This window comes from Leuresthes tenuis, unplaced genomic scaffold (assembly GCF_036924035.1).
Source record: "Leuresthes tenuis unplaced genomic scaffold, fLeuTen1.0.hap1 SCAF_11, whole genome shotgun sequence".
NCBI lineage: Eukaryota > Metazoa > Chordata > Actinopteri > Atheriniformes > Atherinopsidae > Leuresthes > Leuresthes tenuis.
Genome location: NW_027325365.1, coordinates 12,278,805 through 12,298,607, shown reverse-complemented (window position 1 = coordinate 12,298,607; position 19,803 = coordinate 12,278,805). Strand labels below are relative to the sequence as shown.

Genomic DNA, 19,803 nt, shown 5'->3' with positions numbered 1-19,803 from the left:
CGGAAAAAATACCCTCCCCCCCCTCCTCCTCCCCTTTCAAGCGGCTTCAAGAAAGCCACATTTTGGAACTTCGCCAAGTACATTCAAGTTTCCAGTTAATAAGAGCCAAACTGGTCGTACAAAAGAGAAAAATAACAGAAAAGTCAATCATAATAGGACATAGATAGATAGATAGATAGATAGATAGATAGATAGATAGATAGATAGATAGATAGATAGATAGATAGATAGATAGATAGATAGATAGATAGATAGATAGATAGATAGATAGATAGATAGATAGATAGATAGATAGATAGATAGATAGATAGATAGATAGATAGATAGATAGATAGATAGATAGATAGATAGATAGTTAAATAGTTTGTGTATTCAAACATTGGTCATTAATGCACAGCAGATAAGTGTTCCACTAAAAGTTTGAAATGGGAAACTATCTGCATAGTTTACATGCAATTACATGAATGAGACTTTTTCTAGAGTTTCTTGAATACTTTTAGTTATGAATCGTGCATAGGCTGCATAAGGCAAGCGCTACACTAAACACATGTAGGGTCGCTGGAGTTTTCCGTTATACCTGCAAAATAATACCCGTAAGAACCAATCAAATGATACCAACGGGACGACCTGCCATCTTCAATCCTAAACTGTGCCAATCACCAGAAATCCAGCCAATTAACACCATTCCTGGCAGTCACGTGTCAGATGGGTAGCCGAGCGCTGATTGGCTGCCGTAGCACTGCCTCCTGAGTTCATTTATGTTCTGGGAGTGAGTGATTGACTTTATCAGTCCAAGGACATCATCCGCCTGGTGAGGGGGGGAAGTTTGATCCTCTTTCTCACGGATCGCAGTCAACGGGAGTTTTTTCCTCCCAACTCTTTGCGTAGGATTTTTCCCCCACTTTTGCTTGGTTTGTTTTTTTATTTTAGGATTTTCCGTACAACGTGGTAAATCTCGGCGCAGTGTCTGCAGCGCGCTCACTCCGCTAAACTGGATTTTAATTTTATTTTCTGCTTTCTTCCCAACTCCTAAGTTTTCCTCAAGCTCATGACTATGCTTCTTGATAGCGGTCCGCAGTTTGCATCGTTAGGAGTGGGGGGTTTTGGGACACCACGGCATCACGAAATCGGTAACAGAGACCCGAGTCTGGGACTGAATCCCTTCTCCGATTCCTCCCACTCCGCAGCTTTTAAAATCAGCCCCGTGGCTCACGATATCGCTTCCAGCCAGACATCAGCTTTCACTCCGCAAGCCACTGGATATGCAGCTGCCCTGGGACACTCTCACGGCGGGCAGGTGGGCTCGTACGGCGGCGGAGCGTTCAACTCAACACGGGACTTTCTCTTCCGGAACCGGGGTGTTGGAGACTCCACAGCGCCGAGCGCCCAGCATGGGATCTTTGCATCATCTGCGGGGAGCCTGCACGGGCCGCCCGGGATCACCGATAACCATTTGTTGTTTCCAGGACTTCACGACCAAGGAGTGAGCCACACTTCATCGGGTGGACACGTAGTGAACAGCCAAATGCATCTTGGCTTACGCGGGGACATTTTCGGAAGACCCGATCCGTATCGTCCGGTGGCCAGCCCTCGGACGGACCCCTACGGGGCTCAACTCCACAACTACAACCACCCCATCAACATGAACATGGGGATGAATGTGCCGACGCATCACGGTCCAGGGGCCTTTTTCAGATACATGAGGCAACCGATTAAACAAGAATTGTCCTGCAAATGGATAGAGGAGAACCAGATGAACAGACCCAAAAAGACTTGCGACAGGACTTTTAGCACCATGCACGAGATGGTCACGCATGTGTCCATGGAGCACGTCGGCGGCCCCGAGCAGAGCAACCACGTCTGCTACTGGGAGGACTGCCCGAGAGAGGGGAAATCTTTTAAGGCCAAGTACAAACTCGTCAACCACATCCGCGTGCACACGGGCGAGAAACCGTTCCCATGCCCGTTCCCCGGATGTGGGAAAATATTTGCCAGGTCGGAAAATTTGAAAATCCACAAAAGAACACATACAGGTAGGAATCAACAATATAACGGCGCGGTGGGAAACAACATTTTAGAAGCGAGGACATGCCGGTTAGGAAATGCGTGTGTGTGTTCAGCATAGTTCCAGTGTTCCAAATGTGGGAGTGCTGTGCTTGTTTACAATTTACAAACTTGGGTCCACGTTTTGTGTTTAGCATGCGTTCTAATTGTTGTTTGTGCAGATTGTGGGAATTTATTCTTAAACACACTGATGATTTAACGAGGGCTCAGACCTGTATACAACATCCTGTTGAACAACTCTGGTGTTAATCCTCGTTAATTCTTGTAGCTTTGAGCTAAGAAGTTTGATGTGATACTTGCTTGTCAAAGTTTTAGCGCCGTTAGCAGACAACAACAAAATCAATTTGCGGCCGTGTTTACGATTCTCGGTCTTGCTCAGCCATTGCACGGTGCCCTGTTGATTCAGTGTTTACAACACGAGACAGGACGCACATCACAGGCCAGTAGTAGCATGAAGGAGCAGGCCTCCTGAATAAATAAAGCCTGACAGAGCAGCATGTAGTGGTGCTGGATCCATGTCTCCCCGAATAATGTAGGTTACTCTGTTATATAATCGACAGTTTGCATGTCCTAGCTCGGGAGTTTTCAGGTGGTGTTTCAGTAGGGAGTTTGTCTGTGCGTGCCATTTGGGTAATTCACGCTGTGTGTTTAATCCTGCAGGTGAGAAGCCGTTTAAGTGTGAATTTGATGGCTGCGACAGACGCTTCGCCAACAGCAGCGACAGGAAAAAGCACATGCATGTGCACACATCAGACAAGCCATACATCTGCAAAGTGTGCGACAAGTCATACACACACCCCAGCTCTCTCAGGAAACACATGAAGGTAATTAACGTCTTCATTACTCCTTAAACACATTAACACACACATACATACACTCACACACACTCTCCACCCGCCTCCCCCCCAACTCCCCATCCTCCCTCCCTCCTCTGCCTCAGACAGGGACCATCACAACTTCAGGCATTTCTTAAGATCTTATAAAAACATTGCATGAGTAAGCAAATGTAATATGACAATTTGTCCGTTAAACATTGAAATCTCAGTTGTACTTACTGGCTTAAATGAGCTGTCAATATCCCCCTTGTTTGTCATTCTATGAAAAGTAGTAACATATTTGTTCAATTAAAAAGACACAATATATATAAATATATAGTTTGAGATTAACTACACTGATGATGTGTTGATATAGATGTTTCTGCAGCGTGTATTTTAGTCTGTCAAGTTTGCTGTGTGTTCATCCTGAAAGGTCCACGTTTAAGATCAACGCGCCTTTATGTAGTGCACCACTCTAGCGTTATTGGATGTTATGGGTCAGTCTCAGTAACTTAGCGCTCGTGTTTTTTTTTTTTTGGTTTTCAATTTGTGCAGGTACACGAGTCTCAAGGTTCGGAATCATCTCCAGCAGCAAGCTCCGGATACGAGTCGTCCACACCGCCAGTCCTGGTCTCAGCCAACACCGATGACCCGACAAAAACGCCGCCGTCCGCCGTGCAAAACACGTCCGGACACAGCGAAGGACTGCCACCTAACTTTAATGAATGGTACGTTTGAAGAACAACAAACCGTCTCTCAACGTGGACCACGAGGATGGGGATAAATGAGGAGTAAACCTTAAGAGAAAAAAAAAACCAACAGCAAAATATTCCTTGTTACTTCACAAACATACCAACACACACGTACACAAACACACACACACACACACACAAATGGGATTGAAAGAACAACAACGGGAGATGAGAGCAAAAGCCAGCACCAAGCAGGCCACGTCCGTTCTCAGGATCAGGAAATTTGACTTTTATTCCGCAGTTTTGAAGAAATAAAATAAATCACGACTAAAATAAAACACAATACTTTCTCAGTATAAATAAATGTTTTTGTTTTTTTTTATCTTTTAGTTTACAGATTTCAGAAGGAAAAAAAATAAATTGTTTTATTTTTCATTTTATGTATTTTCTCAAATTTTTATTTAAAAACAAATGAAAAAGGAAGATTATTTCGCGCTGTTTTATATGACGGTGACGCGCAGCTGTCGCCTCTCCAATTGATTGTTGAAACTTCAAACAGTCTTAAGAAACGTGCCAAAGTCTTTGTCATGAACTTGAACACAGGAAAAAAAAAAAAGTCCTAAATAAATATTATACTCGTGAATGTATTTCCTTGTTTGATGGGGTCGAATCTGTTGTCAACGTCCGTTTTCAGGTGGAGACATGTGGTATTAGGTTACGATTGTTGCCGTTGAATATAACGTTGCCTTTTGTTAATACCGTTGTAAATACATATCCATGATGCCATATTTATCAATTTGTAATTTAATTATGGTTATAAGTTCTGAAACTTAAATGATATTTATGGAAATGTTTTCTAACAAGAACTGTACAGTTTTTGGTCATAACCAGCTTAACATTGAAGAAATGATAAACTCTAAAGCTCCAACATCGCGATTGTATCCTTCTTTGTTTTCCTCTTTTTAACCAATAGGCCTACATGTGTCTTATTTGGATAAAAAAATAAAAAAATAAATCATCTATATGAATATTATGGGATTTGTCTATATATAATGCCGATATTTCCGTCACTTTTATTTTCTTTATGAGACCATTGACATGTATAAAATCATTGACTTTGTAGAACTGAGTTCAGTTGAGCTGAGAAGCTATAAAAAAAAAAAGAAAAAGAAAAGGGAGGTTCTGTTGATATCTTCATCTTTGGTTCAATTTAAACTTTTTGTGTATTTTACTTTTATAGAATCAGAAATAGATGTCAATTCTTAGCATAAACTCAGTACTGCAGAAAAAGGAACAAAAAAAAGAAGAAGAAACCCATCAGCCTACTGCACTCCTATACAGGTCTTAGACAAGTGTGCGAACTTCATGATTTCCAAATCTGGGTGACAGTATTTTCAGTTTTTTCAAATTGGGGTCAAGTGCCCAAAATTTATGCGCCTGTATGGCAATCTTTATAGTTCCAGCAATGTCTTTGTGCAAGTAGCCTATGTTTAAATGTGTGCATCGGCAACAATGGAACTGTCACAACACAGTATCTTCAAAAATAAAAAAAGTTTTTTTTGTCTGTCAGCTTGCATTGTTTTAAATGTAATTCTTCTGTGAAACTAAGCGTGTTACTTGTTGTGGTGTTGCATATAGAGCAGTTTGATTACACATTTGCTTGTTTTGTGTGGATAACTTGTCAAGATGACATTTTTGTGTTGAAACAAAATTTAGTGGAAGGAATAATAGATCTATGTGGAATGGGTGGGGAATGCGTTCAGTGGCAAAAAAGAGTTACAGCATTGCATTGTAACCTATTCTCAAGAATTAAATATTATGCATACACAAAGTATATTGTGCTCATATGAGAACAATTTCAGACCACCAGCACTACTTTTAAAACAAAATGTAAAAAAAAAAAAACGGTACCTCTTGACAGTGATATATGAAATAAGTTTATTTAAATAATTTAAGGAATATATGTTTTATATGCTATTTTCTATACCTTAATTTAAAAGAAGTACATTTTCTTATTCTCAACACCTTTATGCCCCATGTCCAGAGGTTAGAGGAAAATATCTGATGTATAAACACAGCTAGAATGTGATGTTGTAACACTTTCTAGGAGAAATGGGTCACACTCCCGAGTTATTCCTGAAGAGCAAAAATGTTTTACTGATGAACTGTGTCACTGTGCCACATCGAGGCAAACCATGTTACAACAGCAGGCCTATGCGTTAGCCTATTTAGCTACCAGAGTCAGACGTTCCTTGTACTTTTTAGGCTACTGTTTGTTGGTTGATTTGTTTTACCAACTATTTATGAAGAAATGTGAACGGAAATTTTGATTGAAATTAAAAAAACATCATGAAAAGCTATTTTCAGACTGACACGTTGATTATTATCACCCATGTTGTTCTGCACCCTGCATGTTACGCATTTAGCAGACACTGTTACCATGCTGTTTGTATCAGACTGGTAGGAATCACTTGAACTTGACAGTGATTAAGGCGCCATCTTAGTATCTTGGCTGTGTGTGTGTGTGCGTGTCTGTGTGTGTGTGTGTGTGTGTCTTGAGTGGGAATACTTAAGGAGGAAGTCAGAGAACCACTTCTTGGCAGCGGGGTTTGCATGGGACAGTGGGACAACCGTTCAAAACTGGAAAAAGTTGCATGCGTATTTTCACTTTATCTATTTCTTCCTTAATGGGCACTTGGGAGTAGTAACAATAACCATATGAAATAATAATCCTCACGTGTAGGCTGAAAGACGGGCAACTGAGGACATTACATGACCGTGAAAGTGGAGTGTTATGCGTTGCCAATATGTGGCAGTGCCACGGCGTCTCCCACTAGCAGATCAACAAGGCACCGCTACATAAAAACAAGCAGAGGAGTTACCACACATCAGTGGCTGCTGTAACAAGCATTTAAATGGCGAAAAGAAATATCAGCCAGATTCACGAGAGTTCATGCACGAGTCTAAAGTTCTTTGAAGTTATACAGAATCAGATGCGCTGTGTTTTATTGGGACTTATGTGATGAGATGTAAGAAAAACAACAAATGCATGAAGGACTGTTTGAAAGACTTATGTGAGGACTTTTTTGGTGAATTACTTCCAGATAAAGTAGGCGTTTTACTCACCAGCCGATAAACATCCTTTAACTATGAAAACGTTTGGATTCATTGACTCAAAATGCTGTTTTTGATTCTGAGTTTTGCGCAAGCGCACCCCTCGCACTCCGTTTGATTTAATTTCTTTTCACCCCCTCTTTTCCCTCCCCATCCCTCCCTCCCTTCTCCCTGCCTCCCTCCCTTCCCGACTCGTCTAGTCGCACATTTCAAGTTCCTCCTCTCAGACAACGTGACGTCAAAAAACCGAGACCCGGTTTCTCACTGAAACACGGTGCTGAGCTTACATGGAAACGGCACTTTTAGCTGTTCGCCGTTAAGCACGTTCCAAATATACGTGATTTGGGACGTGCTTAACGGCTAAGTAGCTGTGTTCAGACCGACAGCTGGTGATCCTCGTAAGAAAAGAGGCCAAATAAATAAAAACCTTGAAATGTTTACATTTTTCTCTGCTCTTTTCTATGTACACCACAATGATGTGGAATTGGGTCATAAATGTGTCAGTCAGGTGTTTTTCTGCATATGAAATAAAGCATCAAGTACAGCCCATCCTTACGCCAAATAAGTCGTCGTTTCCAGATTATATGAAAGACAAGTGCAGACGATTCAATCCGTGGGGCGGGAGTCGTAGGGAGAAAAACATGAAAGGCTTCTTTCTGGCGGATTCTCAATGGATTAGAAAGCAGCGACGGTCACGTGGATGCAGCTGTGGAGACCAGCGGCTGTATACATGTCCGGCTGCAGCAGACTGTGAATCAGCGCTCATTCATGTTAATTTGGCTCATGGATTGCTGTCTTGGGCGGCCGTGTGCGGACCCGGAGGATGGCAGCTGACTGTTGGCAACCTGCAGTTGCCTATAATCTCTCCTTCAGAGAATCTGTTTGTGGCTCTGGAAAAGGAGGAGGTCGGCGGCTGCAGGGGGAATGGGGGGTGGGGAGTCAGGGGTTTGTGTTCTGTACGAAAAAATAGGACTGAGATGAACTGCTGCACGCGCCTTACGCTCAAGTATAATATAGGATTGATTGGTCAGCCCCAAGCCTTTACCCTCGCCTTCTCAGTCGCAGAGTATTTGCTGGCTAAGCGGAAGAGTGCGCTCTAAGAGGATAAACTGACACAAGCAAGTCCCCGAAGCCTTTTGTCACGCAACCGAGGCTGTGATCTTAACAAATCCAGTGGCTAATTTATCACTCAGTGATCATTTACTATTTATTGGACGCATCACAGCCTACCCAGACTTCATCTCGTTGAATTCAAAAGTAATCCGAAGTGTTTAAACGAGATACATATGCAGTTTGTTTACATTTGGGGCTTTTATCCCGCACTTAAAGAGGGACTTATGAGCTCTGACGCCGTGCTTTGCTCAAAGGTACTTTAGCTTGGCCCTTGATCTGCAACTGAAACTGATCTGAAAAAGGGGACACATCTGCACGTGGACACATCTGCTGGATGTTTCACCCGATCAGATTTTCTCCCACCTGTACACTCAGTCGGCAAAACTGAGGCACTGTGAACAAAATCTGTCATCTAAGAATGTGTAAATGCGTGTGAAATGCTTGGTTTATCATTCCATGCAGCGACGAAACAAGTTAACGCCGCTGATTTTCTTACAGGTCGTTTCTTTAATCAAGACATTAAGCCTGCGAGAGAAACTGGGATAATTTGCCACTAAACGAACCAATTAGACTGAATTAGATGGATTTGTAACAGCATAAAGCAAAATGTGGCTTTATAAACAAATAATTGCATATCTGATAATCAACCGACGGCTTCCATTTGTGCGGAAGTTGATGTGCTTGCCAATTATCGATGCTTATTTCACTTCCAGCGGGGTGTTGAATATGCATTCACAAAGTACCTTAATCCACGGTGTGTCTTTATATCTTTAGGTGTTTCATGGCTTTTGTAATGCAAACTGATTAACATAATGGCTTTGTGTTTGAGTTAAATTATTCTTCAATTGACTCATAAGGGACTTTTACATACAAACGTGATACTGTAGCCTGCAGGCTTTGTTATTTTTTATTTTTTGTTGCCGATGAGACGAGTGAAAGTGCAAAAACTCTGAAATAATCAAAAGTTGATTACTGAGTTGAGCTCATTTAAAGTGTGCACGATGTGACTCCACTAAGTCTAACAAAGAGAGAAATAAAAAAAAACATAGTACTTATATTTCGACCCTGTGACCACTGATAGCGCCCAGTGAATAATAAAAATGAATAAAAACCGATAAACATTTGTGATAAGAAAGTTTCAACCAGCCACACACTAAATATCTACCTCGGAAATAATAGTTCTTTATTGCTACGCATGTGCGTAAAGACTATCTATTAGTAGGATGTCCCAACAGGAGACAGCGCCAATTGCCCAACATCTGGCCGGGTGTCAGAAGCTTGATGAATTCCTTATCAGAGCGGGCGCAGGGATCAGCGTTAATAGGTCTCCGGAGTGAGCGCTCTCACAAACGCTCATCCAGCAAAGCAGATGTTCAGCAATTGTGCTTTGCGTTTGCGATTTGACACATATATTTTCAGCACTTTTGAGAGGTGGCAAATGTGTAAATGAGCAACTGACATCCCTTTTAATGACCCGCTGCTCTGCCCTGAACGCTGCGGCAGTGATGCTTCCTCTCAAACAGGCGCAAATAGCAGGAAGCCCCCATGAGGAAGGTAGATTACTTCTATGAATAACTGAGCCGAACATTATTGGAGAGCGTGTAATGCTGATGTTGAAACTGTCGGAGAGTGTGAACCCTTAACTTTTACCACCTGCAATTTAATTAACTAATGCCACGTCTGCTTTCGCTGAGCAATTGGCCGTCATGTGTCCTGCGTTGTCGACAAAAAGTTGCATTTGCTTCAGCTCGCACGAAAAGCTGATTCAGCACTTCCGACGAACGTTTCACCTGAGAGCTTCACAAGGCGGGTTGTCCTCTGAGGTGTGGGGTGGGAGGAAGGCGGACCACAGCGCTCAAAAATGCATTACTCTTTCAAAAAACAAAAAAAGAAAAAATAAGAAGCGCGCAAAGGTCTCTCTTCCCGAAAGACAAACTATTACAATCGGAGAGTGTATTTCCATTTATTTAAAGAGCTCATTCTGCGCTTCCTGCGGTGACGGTGCATATTATGCTCCGCGTGCATAAAGTTTTCTGCTTAGATAGATAGATAGATAGATAGATAGATAGATAGATAGATAGATAGATAGATAGATAGATAGATAGATAGATAGATAGATAGATAGATAGATAGATAGATAGATAGATAGATAGATAGATAGATAGATAGATAGATAGATAGATAGATAGATAGATAGATAGATAGATAGATAGACAGACACATAAAGGCCTATCACTCCGAGCAACAAAAGTAGCCTATATCTTTTTCACAATTCCGATTTGTGCCCCAGAAATGCCAATCAACGTGGAAAAAAGGCCAGCTCTGGTTGCATAACGTCTGCGCAATCTTTAATCCGTTATATGCATGAGGCAGGGATAGCGCCATGAATAACAATCCGCTTGATCCTGTCACAGCCTCAGCACGTGCTTACGTGACTCCTGGCTTCAAGAAAACAAGGGAAGAAACAATGAAAGATAGTTATTCTTTGATTTTTTTTTTCATTTTTTTTCATCTAACTTCACATCCAGGGAGCTGGTGGGGGTTGACCTGTTTTTTATTTATTTTTTCATTCTTAGAAGTGCATTGACATGATATAAATATATGGAAAAAGTCATGGAAAAATAATGCCACACTGATAAAAATAAGTTCCTACCAACCTTGGGGGAAATATTGATATTCTAGTAGTTTTTATGAATATTTTGTGGGATTCTTAAACTATTTGTGATGTTTTATATTTAAAGCTTAACTCTAAGACTTGCATCATATTTTGTTGAATTCAGTTGATAGATTTAATATTATTAGTAAAATACCTATCATGACTCAGCCTGCAACAAAAACTAAAATTTTCCCCAGCATGCATGCTCTAGTGACTTTTCCCAGTGTTTTCCAAAACCTTCATACTGACTCCTGTGTTAAAGTGAATAATTCAGAGAAAATAATCAGGTGATCTATACCGTTCCAACATATTTACATTCTAAAAAAGGTGCCTATATAATATATGCAAAACATGATAGATATTTTAGTTTCACCAAGACATTTCCATGTTCCTTGATGAAATATTTTCAATTAAATTTTTCATTTTGGGATTTATTTTAAGAAATAAATAACACAGTATAATTAAACACACGAGACATGTCTGGATGTGTATGCTCAGCAGTTTTTTAAGGGGGTTACCAAGGACAAGAACTACCAACATCTGCACTTTACCAGCAGCAGATATTGCTGTAAGAAGAGTGTGAGCACAGAGAGGAAGCATTACACATAATGGCAAACAGAAGGAACAATGGTACAATCTGGGTTTTCATATGTAATGCTGTGAACCCTGTTGTGTATTTGAAGGCCCCTGATCAGAGGTGATCTTGCAGTAATAGGATGTATTTCGGTTGCTGGGCCTAAGGCAGGTTTTTGTGTAGGCGGCTGTGGCTCTGGAGCAAAAGGAGGGTGATATTCAACAGCTGTGTTATGCAGGTTTTCAACAGCCATAATAAAAAGTGTGAGACATAGCACCAGATATTTTCTTCCCACTTTTCCACAAATCCAGACTCGACTCTCCCACCATGTATTTTGGCCAAACAGTAGGTCCACCACTGGCTTATATTTTCACAGCATTAGACACACTATTAGTCTGTGGTTTTGGTTTGAAGGTGTTTTTCGCAGTTCTGCATTCAGCTACACCAACAAAGCTGATTCAAATATATATTTTTTATTATATTTATATGTATTGACAACATGCTCCATCTTAATGGAAAACAACACGATGTGATTGTACTGCTTAAACTTTCTGCCACACTCAGTGGGCAGTGCTGATTTTTTTCTCCCCCTATTCTATCAATAGTCCCCATCCTGGGACATTAACAGACATGTGGGGTTTAAAGAGGAAGGAGGAGGTGCAGAAGGAGAAAAGGGATCCAGGTAGGAGGGCCTGGTGAAAGAGGGGGATGGGAAAGCCAGGTGCTGGTGGAAATTGGCAGGCGATTGCCAAAGCGACCTCATGCCAGGATAATGCATGGGGCCATAGGTGTCCCCCGAGCCAATCCCAACCCTCATGCTGATAGCTTTTCAATGCCTGTGGGACAATATCTACAATAATTGCTTTTCCTGTTTCAATTCTGGTCTGATGGCCAATAACAAAAGAAAGGGGACTTAATTTCATATGGCCATTCCAAAAAAGTGCTGTTTCTGAGTAATTTTTAATCACCATAAACTTCTAATCAGGACTACAATCTTTATCTTAGCGTGTTATGTAAAACACCACAAGCAGCAGTTTTGAATTTCAGCTTTAAATAACACCACAAGGATCCAGAATGACAGAGTGTGCTTGGCGGAGTGACTGGCAGATCTCTCCCTAATATCTTGCACATTTTCCCTCAGGAGGCCTTTGGAGGTTGTAAATCATCTCTTGTTTGTTCAAAGGTAACGTAGCCAAATATTTTCACTAGCATCTCTGAGACACCCAATCCATCCTCTGCTATGATGACCAATGACATATTTCTCTCCTGATGGGGTGAGTGGAGCTCAGTCAGCCTGGTGAAATCTGAATCCTTTCAACACAGTTATTGCAAAAGCCCCAAGTTAATGGAAAGTTTGACTTGTTGCTCTGCCATGAACAGTGATTTTTTTTATGTATTTTTTTTATTATTTTGTATCCCTGCATTTTACAAAATATAAAGCATCAAAAACAGGTTTTTAGAGTCTAAATTACTGACTTGATAAACTGAAACATAACTGTAAAATCTTAAGTGCATTCATTATCATTATTATTATTATCATTAATATTATTATTATTACTATCATTGTTGTTGTTGTTTTTAAAATGCATTTATGTTTACTTCAAACTTTAAAAAAAAACACACAATGGCTGTTTTTTTCAACTTTTCACTTTCCTCTCAAAGCAAGTCATGGCCAATCAAACTGATTTAAGGGGCAAAAAATGGACGCACTTTGAAATGTTAACGACCCGCGTCTCTTGTCCTTGAAAGGTTTGAGCACGATGAAGTCGGGAGAAGCGGCTTCAATCAGAACGGGGGCAATATCAGTAGAGGGGAAGTATTTAGGTGCAACGGCGAGGAAAAGCCTTCAATTAGCCCACAAGTGATCGTTCACAGGAGATAAAATGAAAACAGTAGGCAGGAAATTAACGTGAGTTTATGACCTATCAGTGTCACAAACTTCAGCGTCTATCACGTCGTAACACGTGGGAGTGTGCGTTCTGATGTTTTTCCTTCTTCATCTCATCATCTGAACCTAATATGTTCCCCTCCTCTGCTCAAAAACGGGCAAAATTAAGATAACGCAATTGAGATAGATTTCCTCTTTAAATAAAACAGAAGGGCGTGGGGCTGTAACTCAAGCTGCGAGTAGATCAGCATACAGTTTCATACTGTGCAGCCTTACTACGCGGGCAGTTTGTTTTCATTCTTGCTGAACATAAATAATGTATAACCTCTCCTGTCTGTCCGTTATGTTTAATACACCGTCGTTCATGCATTAGAAATGAAGCTGGTGAAAGCTGCTGTTCTAAAAGGTGATATTATGAGACGTGACGTTGGGAACTGACCCAGACTTGCACGACCAAGTTCACACCTTGAAAAACGATTTTAAAAGCACCATCTTTGATAAACAGAATATTAACCAGCAAGTCAAAGTGGTGTAACGCGTTCAAATCTGCATGTTTATGAGTAGGAGTTAAATCTGTGTAGAGTTGAATTTTATTTCCAGCTTTAGACAGTCAACTTTATGTGCTGAGGAAAAACACACACACATACGCACACAGCTCCCCTCTCACTGTGTGTGTGTGTTTTTTCTACTGAAATTGGCAGCAGTGTGCCCATCCAGTACCAGGTTTAATTTACCTTGTCTTGGGAATGATTTTTCTGTATTACCTAAACAAGGTGAAATCTGGGGCATGCAGCCTCTCTTCTGCTTGTCTGAATCAGTGGAGTGTGAAATTGCAACACCAGACTGCCGGGATAATAGCTCAGAAGGGGGCTAATGTCCCTGGTACATTCACAGAACATTTTTATAATGACTGAATTAAAAAGAAAAAAGTATAGATTTATGTTATAGTCAGTTTTTTTACTTCAGATATAGTGTTTTAGCTTTCTGTAGGTGCATTTGTCCTATTTGGATTAAGTAGAGTAAACTGATTTGGCCCAAGATTTAGTGGAAATAACCTGTGCAGTGCAGTCTGGCCTTTACTGGCTCTCATTTGGGTCCTTTAGAACTCTCTTCTCTCAGCCTGCTTTCTCAAAAGAGGCTCAGTTGGACAAATATTATTACAGAGTTGCTGTTTCTTCTCAATCATCCCTCCCAAGACATTCAGCCCCACATACAGGACAAGACAGACAAACCTCTTCTCTCTTGGTTTGTCTATCTAATACATGCACAGACACACACACACTTGTTCTCCAACATGGAAATAAATAACACAGGGATTACTGAGACATGGTTCTGTTCTGTGAGAGATGTCACCAGCGGGGTCCGATTTGTCAGGCTTTACTGTACCCAAATTTGGTTGGTAATACGTCTGCTTTTAGATGATTCCAAACAGCCCAACAAATCCCTGCCAGTCACCATTTAACACACCCACTGGTACTAAACCTAATCTTTCCTATGACTGAGGTCACCATACTGGTGGTCTTAGCCAGTGGACCAAGTCCTACCAGATCAGTCTGGTGTCTTCCACATCAAAGCACACAAGAAAATGCTCTTTATTTTTTTTCAAGGCAAATTTGAACTGTGTCAATAAGTGGTGGAAGTGTAGTGATTAGCTACATTTACTTCATATTTCAATGCAACAGTACAGTACACGAAAGACAGTCTGGGGTCTGTTCAATCAAAACTAAAAAAAGATGAAGAGAACAACAGAAAATTCAACATGAAGGTGATCAACTGTTTAACAGAACAGCCAGTCACAACAGTCACTACCTTGATGTTGCACATACAGCCAAAGTAATGCTTCTTTTAAGTATGTAGTTCTGGTGATATCAGATTGCTCACAATAATCCTGGCTTGTTCTCAGGTTTAGAACCTTATGAAATATATCTAAATCAGCATGTTTACACATTCTCCAAAGCCCATAAACTAAATCCGACCCTCTTCATTATGAAGATATAGTGTTTTTAGATTGTTTTGATGTGGTCAGAAAGCAGACGGAGCATTGGCTAAGCATTGGAAAGAGCAGACAGACAGACAGTCCAAGCGGTTTAGCCTTGTTTAAAATTATTAATCCACTTCTAATTCCAGCTGGCCCCCTGACAGCATAGAACCCTATCAAAAAAATCAGCGCCTCCATTGTGAGACCTGGCAGAAGGGGACTGGGCGTATTTTTTCTGCTCCAATCAGTTTCTAGAGGTTGGGCGATTAAAAAAAGAATCCCAACCCCCCCCCCCCTACTTCGCACAGCAGGGGAATAACGGAATCATTAATTCCCCATTAATTTCTGGAAAAAAAGGAAAAAAGAGAAACGTCAACTCGATGTAGTGCATTAGGCAAAATAAAATGATAAGAGTGACAGACAGAAGCGACAAGTGATTTTGGTCACCCAAAAAGTGGTGAAAGATGACATTCCAAAACTCAATAAATTTGTCTGTGTATAAAAGAAAAAAAAACTAATATGTTTAACATTTAGTCTAACTAGAATTCATATAGTCATTTAAAGTCACTGAGTAGAACTTCCTGATCCTTTCAGTTTAACCCTTTTATAAAAGTTATCCTGGCTGTTATCAGGCAGAGACATCACACACATATATTTATATTTCAATAATGCATGAAAGAACTTGAAAGATGATTGCAAATACAAAGGTGGATCATGTGCTGCCAGCTGATAGTACACCAGTCAATGCCACGTGAAGTTTTGTATAATTATAGAGTATTCTTCATTGAAATTAACCTACTGGTTGCCACTTGGAAATCAGTTTTTCAGTTTTCAGACAACTTTATGTATTAATATTAATCACATTACCTTGGTGTTTTCTGTTATTCACACATAAAAGTGCCTTCATAATTTTGTACCTGCAGATGAGGTGAGATAGTCCAGAGTTTTGTAACTCGTACTGTTTTAAAGTCTCAAACAGTATACTGACTTTTTCTACCCGACACATGACATCATGTTAAAGTGATCATCTGAACAAAAAAAACAACCAATTATGTTACAGGCTGCTAACCTCACATAGAATAGTAAGGCGGGTGGAGGGATGTGTCAAGGGGGGACAACAAGGTTAAATCTCACAGGGGACAAAGAGGTGGTTCTGCTTCAGCTCTCTATGTAAACACCGTACCACACGCTTACAAACGCACGAGCACCCAGCAAGCGGATAGGTTTTGATTAGGAAGCATGGCCACCCCCTTCAAGCATGGGCCCCTATCATCACCCTTTCATGATTACACACACACATACACATTCAGTTATATACTCACACAAGCACGCAGACATTCACGAGGCCATTATAGCTGTCGCTGCTCAGAGTGACAGCCTTTCATATCTGTCTGTCTTCAAGCCAAGTGGTTATCATCTATGCACCCATCCATTAGGAAATGTCACAAACACACACAGCGACACACACATACATACAAGCACACGCATGTGCATGGAAAACACACACGTTTCACAGGAAATGAGGACCAATTAGATGTAATAAATGGCAGATAAGTAAAAAGCATTAAAAAAAATTCAATGCTTTAAAATTCTTTAATTGATTTTTTTTTTTTACTAATTTCTTCCCCCTCTCTTTCTCTCTCCATCTCACAGGGTGACTTTTGAGCTCTCTGAGATTGACAGAACAAAAGAGATTGTTGTGGAGATACTAATTATTTAATGAATTCTTTATTTATTTTAAAAGTTCCCTGGGTGGCGATGTGCCCAGACTGTTACAGTAGATGGAAAATTACAGACTGGAAGACAGTGAGTGACACATGAACAGAGGCAGAGGGGCAGGGGGTGGGCTGTGCCATCCAAACATGCCCATGCCCTTAAAGCCATGGCAACATCCGCCCCATCCTGCCCCCACCTTCCCTTCCTGCACTTCTCTCCACCTCCATTTGCCACATTCCACTTCGACAAAATCGTCATATTAATTGTGTGTGCTAGCTTAGAACCGGCTTCAGTGGGGTTTCTTGTAACTCTCTAAGTTCAATCTTTCCAGAAACAATCCTTAAAAAAAGGATGACAAATGGCAGCCAATTTCCCTCAGTGAGGGGTCGTATGTCCACTACGATGAATGCAAACCACAAAAAAAAAAAATCTTTTATCAAAGGATGTGTCCTCTCCCCCCAAAACCGATAAGTAGGGCATGGGAAGAGTGGGCCACTAAAGACCCGGTCATTATTGATTTGACAAGTGAGTGAATAATTCATCTCTAGTAGCAGGCATCAGCTGGGATAACCCTTTATGACTACTACAGAGAGACATATCCAAAATCTGATCTGTCTTCTTTCTTGTCTGCCAGTTTGTTATGTAGTCTGCTACTGTCATAATGTAAATCCAATGCACCTCCTTTGTCAACCTCCCTCTCTTCATGGGAACTCCTTTTATGGGCTCCAGTAATAATTCCAAATGTTCCTTTCAATTCCAGATTCTGCATGTTGTCCTCAGCCAAGTTCTGCTTAATTTACGGTCATTTCCAGTTTCCCTGCAGTTCTTGGCCAGCAGTGTACAAGGACAGCTTTATGCATGTGTGTAATTCACACACTCATTGGCAGTGGCCCCATGCAGCAACTGCCTTCTATACAGAAAACCTGATTTACACACTAGTTCAGCAATAGAAGACATTAGAAAACAGGCAGTTTTGATTGGCTGAGTCATGTTCAAAGCTGTTGCCTGATAAACACAGATGTGCCTCCAGAGCTGTTAATATAAATCAGGCATCCCCATCTGTACCAACAGGACTATGCTGCTGGGAAGATGAATAAGTGCTAGTTAGTCAGTGGTTAAGACATGCACTGTAGTGCAAATCTGCTATAAGTCAATCTTGTTAGTGCTAACAAAAACAACAGGGAGATGAAAAACAACCCTTGTGGTGGTAACCTTAGTGAAAGGCTGCAGGCTGATTCCAGGATTTAAGTCGCTTACTCTCTGAGACCATCTGAAACTAACAAATCACAGACACAGCCTTGACTCCAGCTCTCTACCTTGATTAAACAAGTATCATGAAACCGGAGGCATTTTTGATCGTAAAGTTGCAGCCTCATAGGGTATTCCGGTAAAATCGGAAGTCTTTGACACAAATTCACCTTGTGAGAAAATGACAGGGAGCGGAGCAACCCTGAACCTTTCCCATCTGTACACAATAAAAAAGAACTCCCGCGATTTATTCTATAATAAAGGAACAGCCGTGCTCTTGAATACAGCTCTCAGAGTGTCATGAGTGCAGAAAGGCAGAGTTAGTTTCAATCTGTACTCGGGCTACCTGCTGAGTTACCAGATCCCCAGCGAGTGAGAAGTCAAGCAGACTGCTTCTCTGACTCACGCTGCCTGCCACCACCTCCACGATGCATCATGATTTATTCCATGACAACAAGATGTTGCCGCTGTAAGATTAAGATGTGTTCAGAGAGAGCCGCTGGTTGAGAAAAAACATGCAGACAAGTGTTAAAGCATACAAGTGTTACAGCATAGACACATAGAGCGTCTATACCCTCTGTTTGTGCATACAGAATTAGGATCACATTTATCCAGTGCATATATGGAACACACTAGAGCACACACAGCTCACTTATCAGTAGGTCAATACACCATAAAGTGTGTCAGAGTGGGCTGAAAGATGAAGAGTTATGCGTTTGAGCTGACTGTGACCTTTGCTGTTTTGTCCATATGATATCACTCAGAAAGGAGGGGACCATGGAAAGCGTCAGTCCCAATCCTGCAACTCTGAACCTGCATACCAGTCAAAAACTATTTGCAGTCTGGCAGTATGTGTGTCAACCCCAAGAATAAATTCATTTGATCATTTTTTTTCTTTTACCCCTGTAAGGGCAGATATGCGTCTTGATATTTTTTCTTGGTGCTTCTTGTTCTTTCTTTCTAGCTTCCCTTCTTCCTTCAAGCTACATCTCCCCACTCACTTAAACACACACTCGCACACACAGGGGCCACAGGGAACTCCAAGTTTCTATTCATGCTTCTCATTATCAGGGCATGTCGGCATTTTACGAGGCCGTGTAAACCACTGAATTACTGCACTTTAAAATGCACCCTGACACTATTACGTGACCATGCTGATGGAGAGACCTTTCATTGCTGGAGCAAGGACCTAAAATCGTGGACGACAAAAGAGCATGACTTGTTAATTATTTTTAACTGCCAGATAAAAATGATTATGAAGTAAGGCAGGATACACAAATGGCAGAGGCCACATCATAAAGCGACTCCCCGTCTCTGCAGAAAAACTAACGTTAGCCTTGGAGGAGAAATGGAAACATACACCATGTAGAACAACAGACTATCATGTCCACCTCTAAAACACACTTTACACTTTGTCCAAACAAAACGTACTATTGGACATATGAGCTAATATTTTAGAGGTAAAGATATTTTAAAGATTACAAATGTATAGCTAAATTTCAAACGTGTCTGTTGTTAATAGATTATGAAATCAAAAATAAAACCACATAATTTAAAAAGTGGATTTGCACAACGTCCATGCCGACACATTAAATGATAATGATAAATGCAACTCATTAAGTTCATACTATTTTTAATTCATTCTGACATGCTAAATTAATTACAGCAAAGAGTGAAAGCATTAATCCCCATTGTCATTTCAATTGAATAAGCAAGCACTTAATTAAGTGATTCTCACATTCACACACACACACACACACACAAAGTACTCCTGAGAAATTCCACTGAAATTGAGTGCATATGTAAAAAAAAAAAAAAAAAGGAACATCGGGTGACTTTTTTTAAGTTTATTAACTCTGACCATGTTTAATCTCTTTAAGAAAAAAACATATTCAATTACATCTACAAATTAAATTTAGTGTATAGGCAATTTTTTTCCTATTTT

The 19,803-nt window shown here is 40.7% G+C and overlaps 1 protein-coding gene and 1 long non-coding RNA gene across 4 annotated transcripts in view; one reads left to right on the top strand and one right to left on the bottom strand.

Moving 5' to 3' along the window:
• The window catches only part of LOC140317920 (uncharacterized), an 88,093-nt gene that overhangs the window by 40,638 nt on the left and 27,652 nt on the right, over nucleotides 1-19,803 (bottom strand). The gene's annotated exons all lie outside the window — the stretch shown is intronic.
• zic3 (zic family member 3 heterotaxy 1 (odd-paired homolog, Drosophila)) lies at nucleotides 801-5,140 on the top strand. The gene is made up of 3 exons (XM_072395463.1): nucleotides 801-2,033; nucleotides 2,725-2,888; nucleotides 3,435-5,140. The coding sequence occupies exons 1-3, from the start codon at nucleotides 1,049-1,051 to the stop codon at nucleotides 3,615-3,617; spliced, it is 1,332 nt and encodes a 443-aa protein (XP_072251564.1). The 5' UTR covers nucleotides 801-1,048; the 3' UTR covers nucleotides 3,618-5,140.

Coding starts and splice junctions, on each gene's coding strand:
- zic3 (XM_072395463.1), top strand. CDS start 1,049: ATGACTATGCTTCTTGATAGCGGTCCGCAGTTTGCATCGTTAGGAGTG. Junction 2,034..2,724: donor CCACAAAAGAACACATACAG/GTAGGAATCAAC, acceptor TTAATCCTGCAG/GTGAGAAGCCGTTTAAGTGT. Junction 2,889..3,434: donor CTCTCAGGAAACACATGAAG/GTAATTAACGTC, acceptor CAATTTGTGCAG/GTACACGAGTCTCAAGGTTC.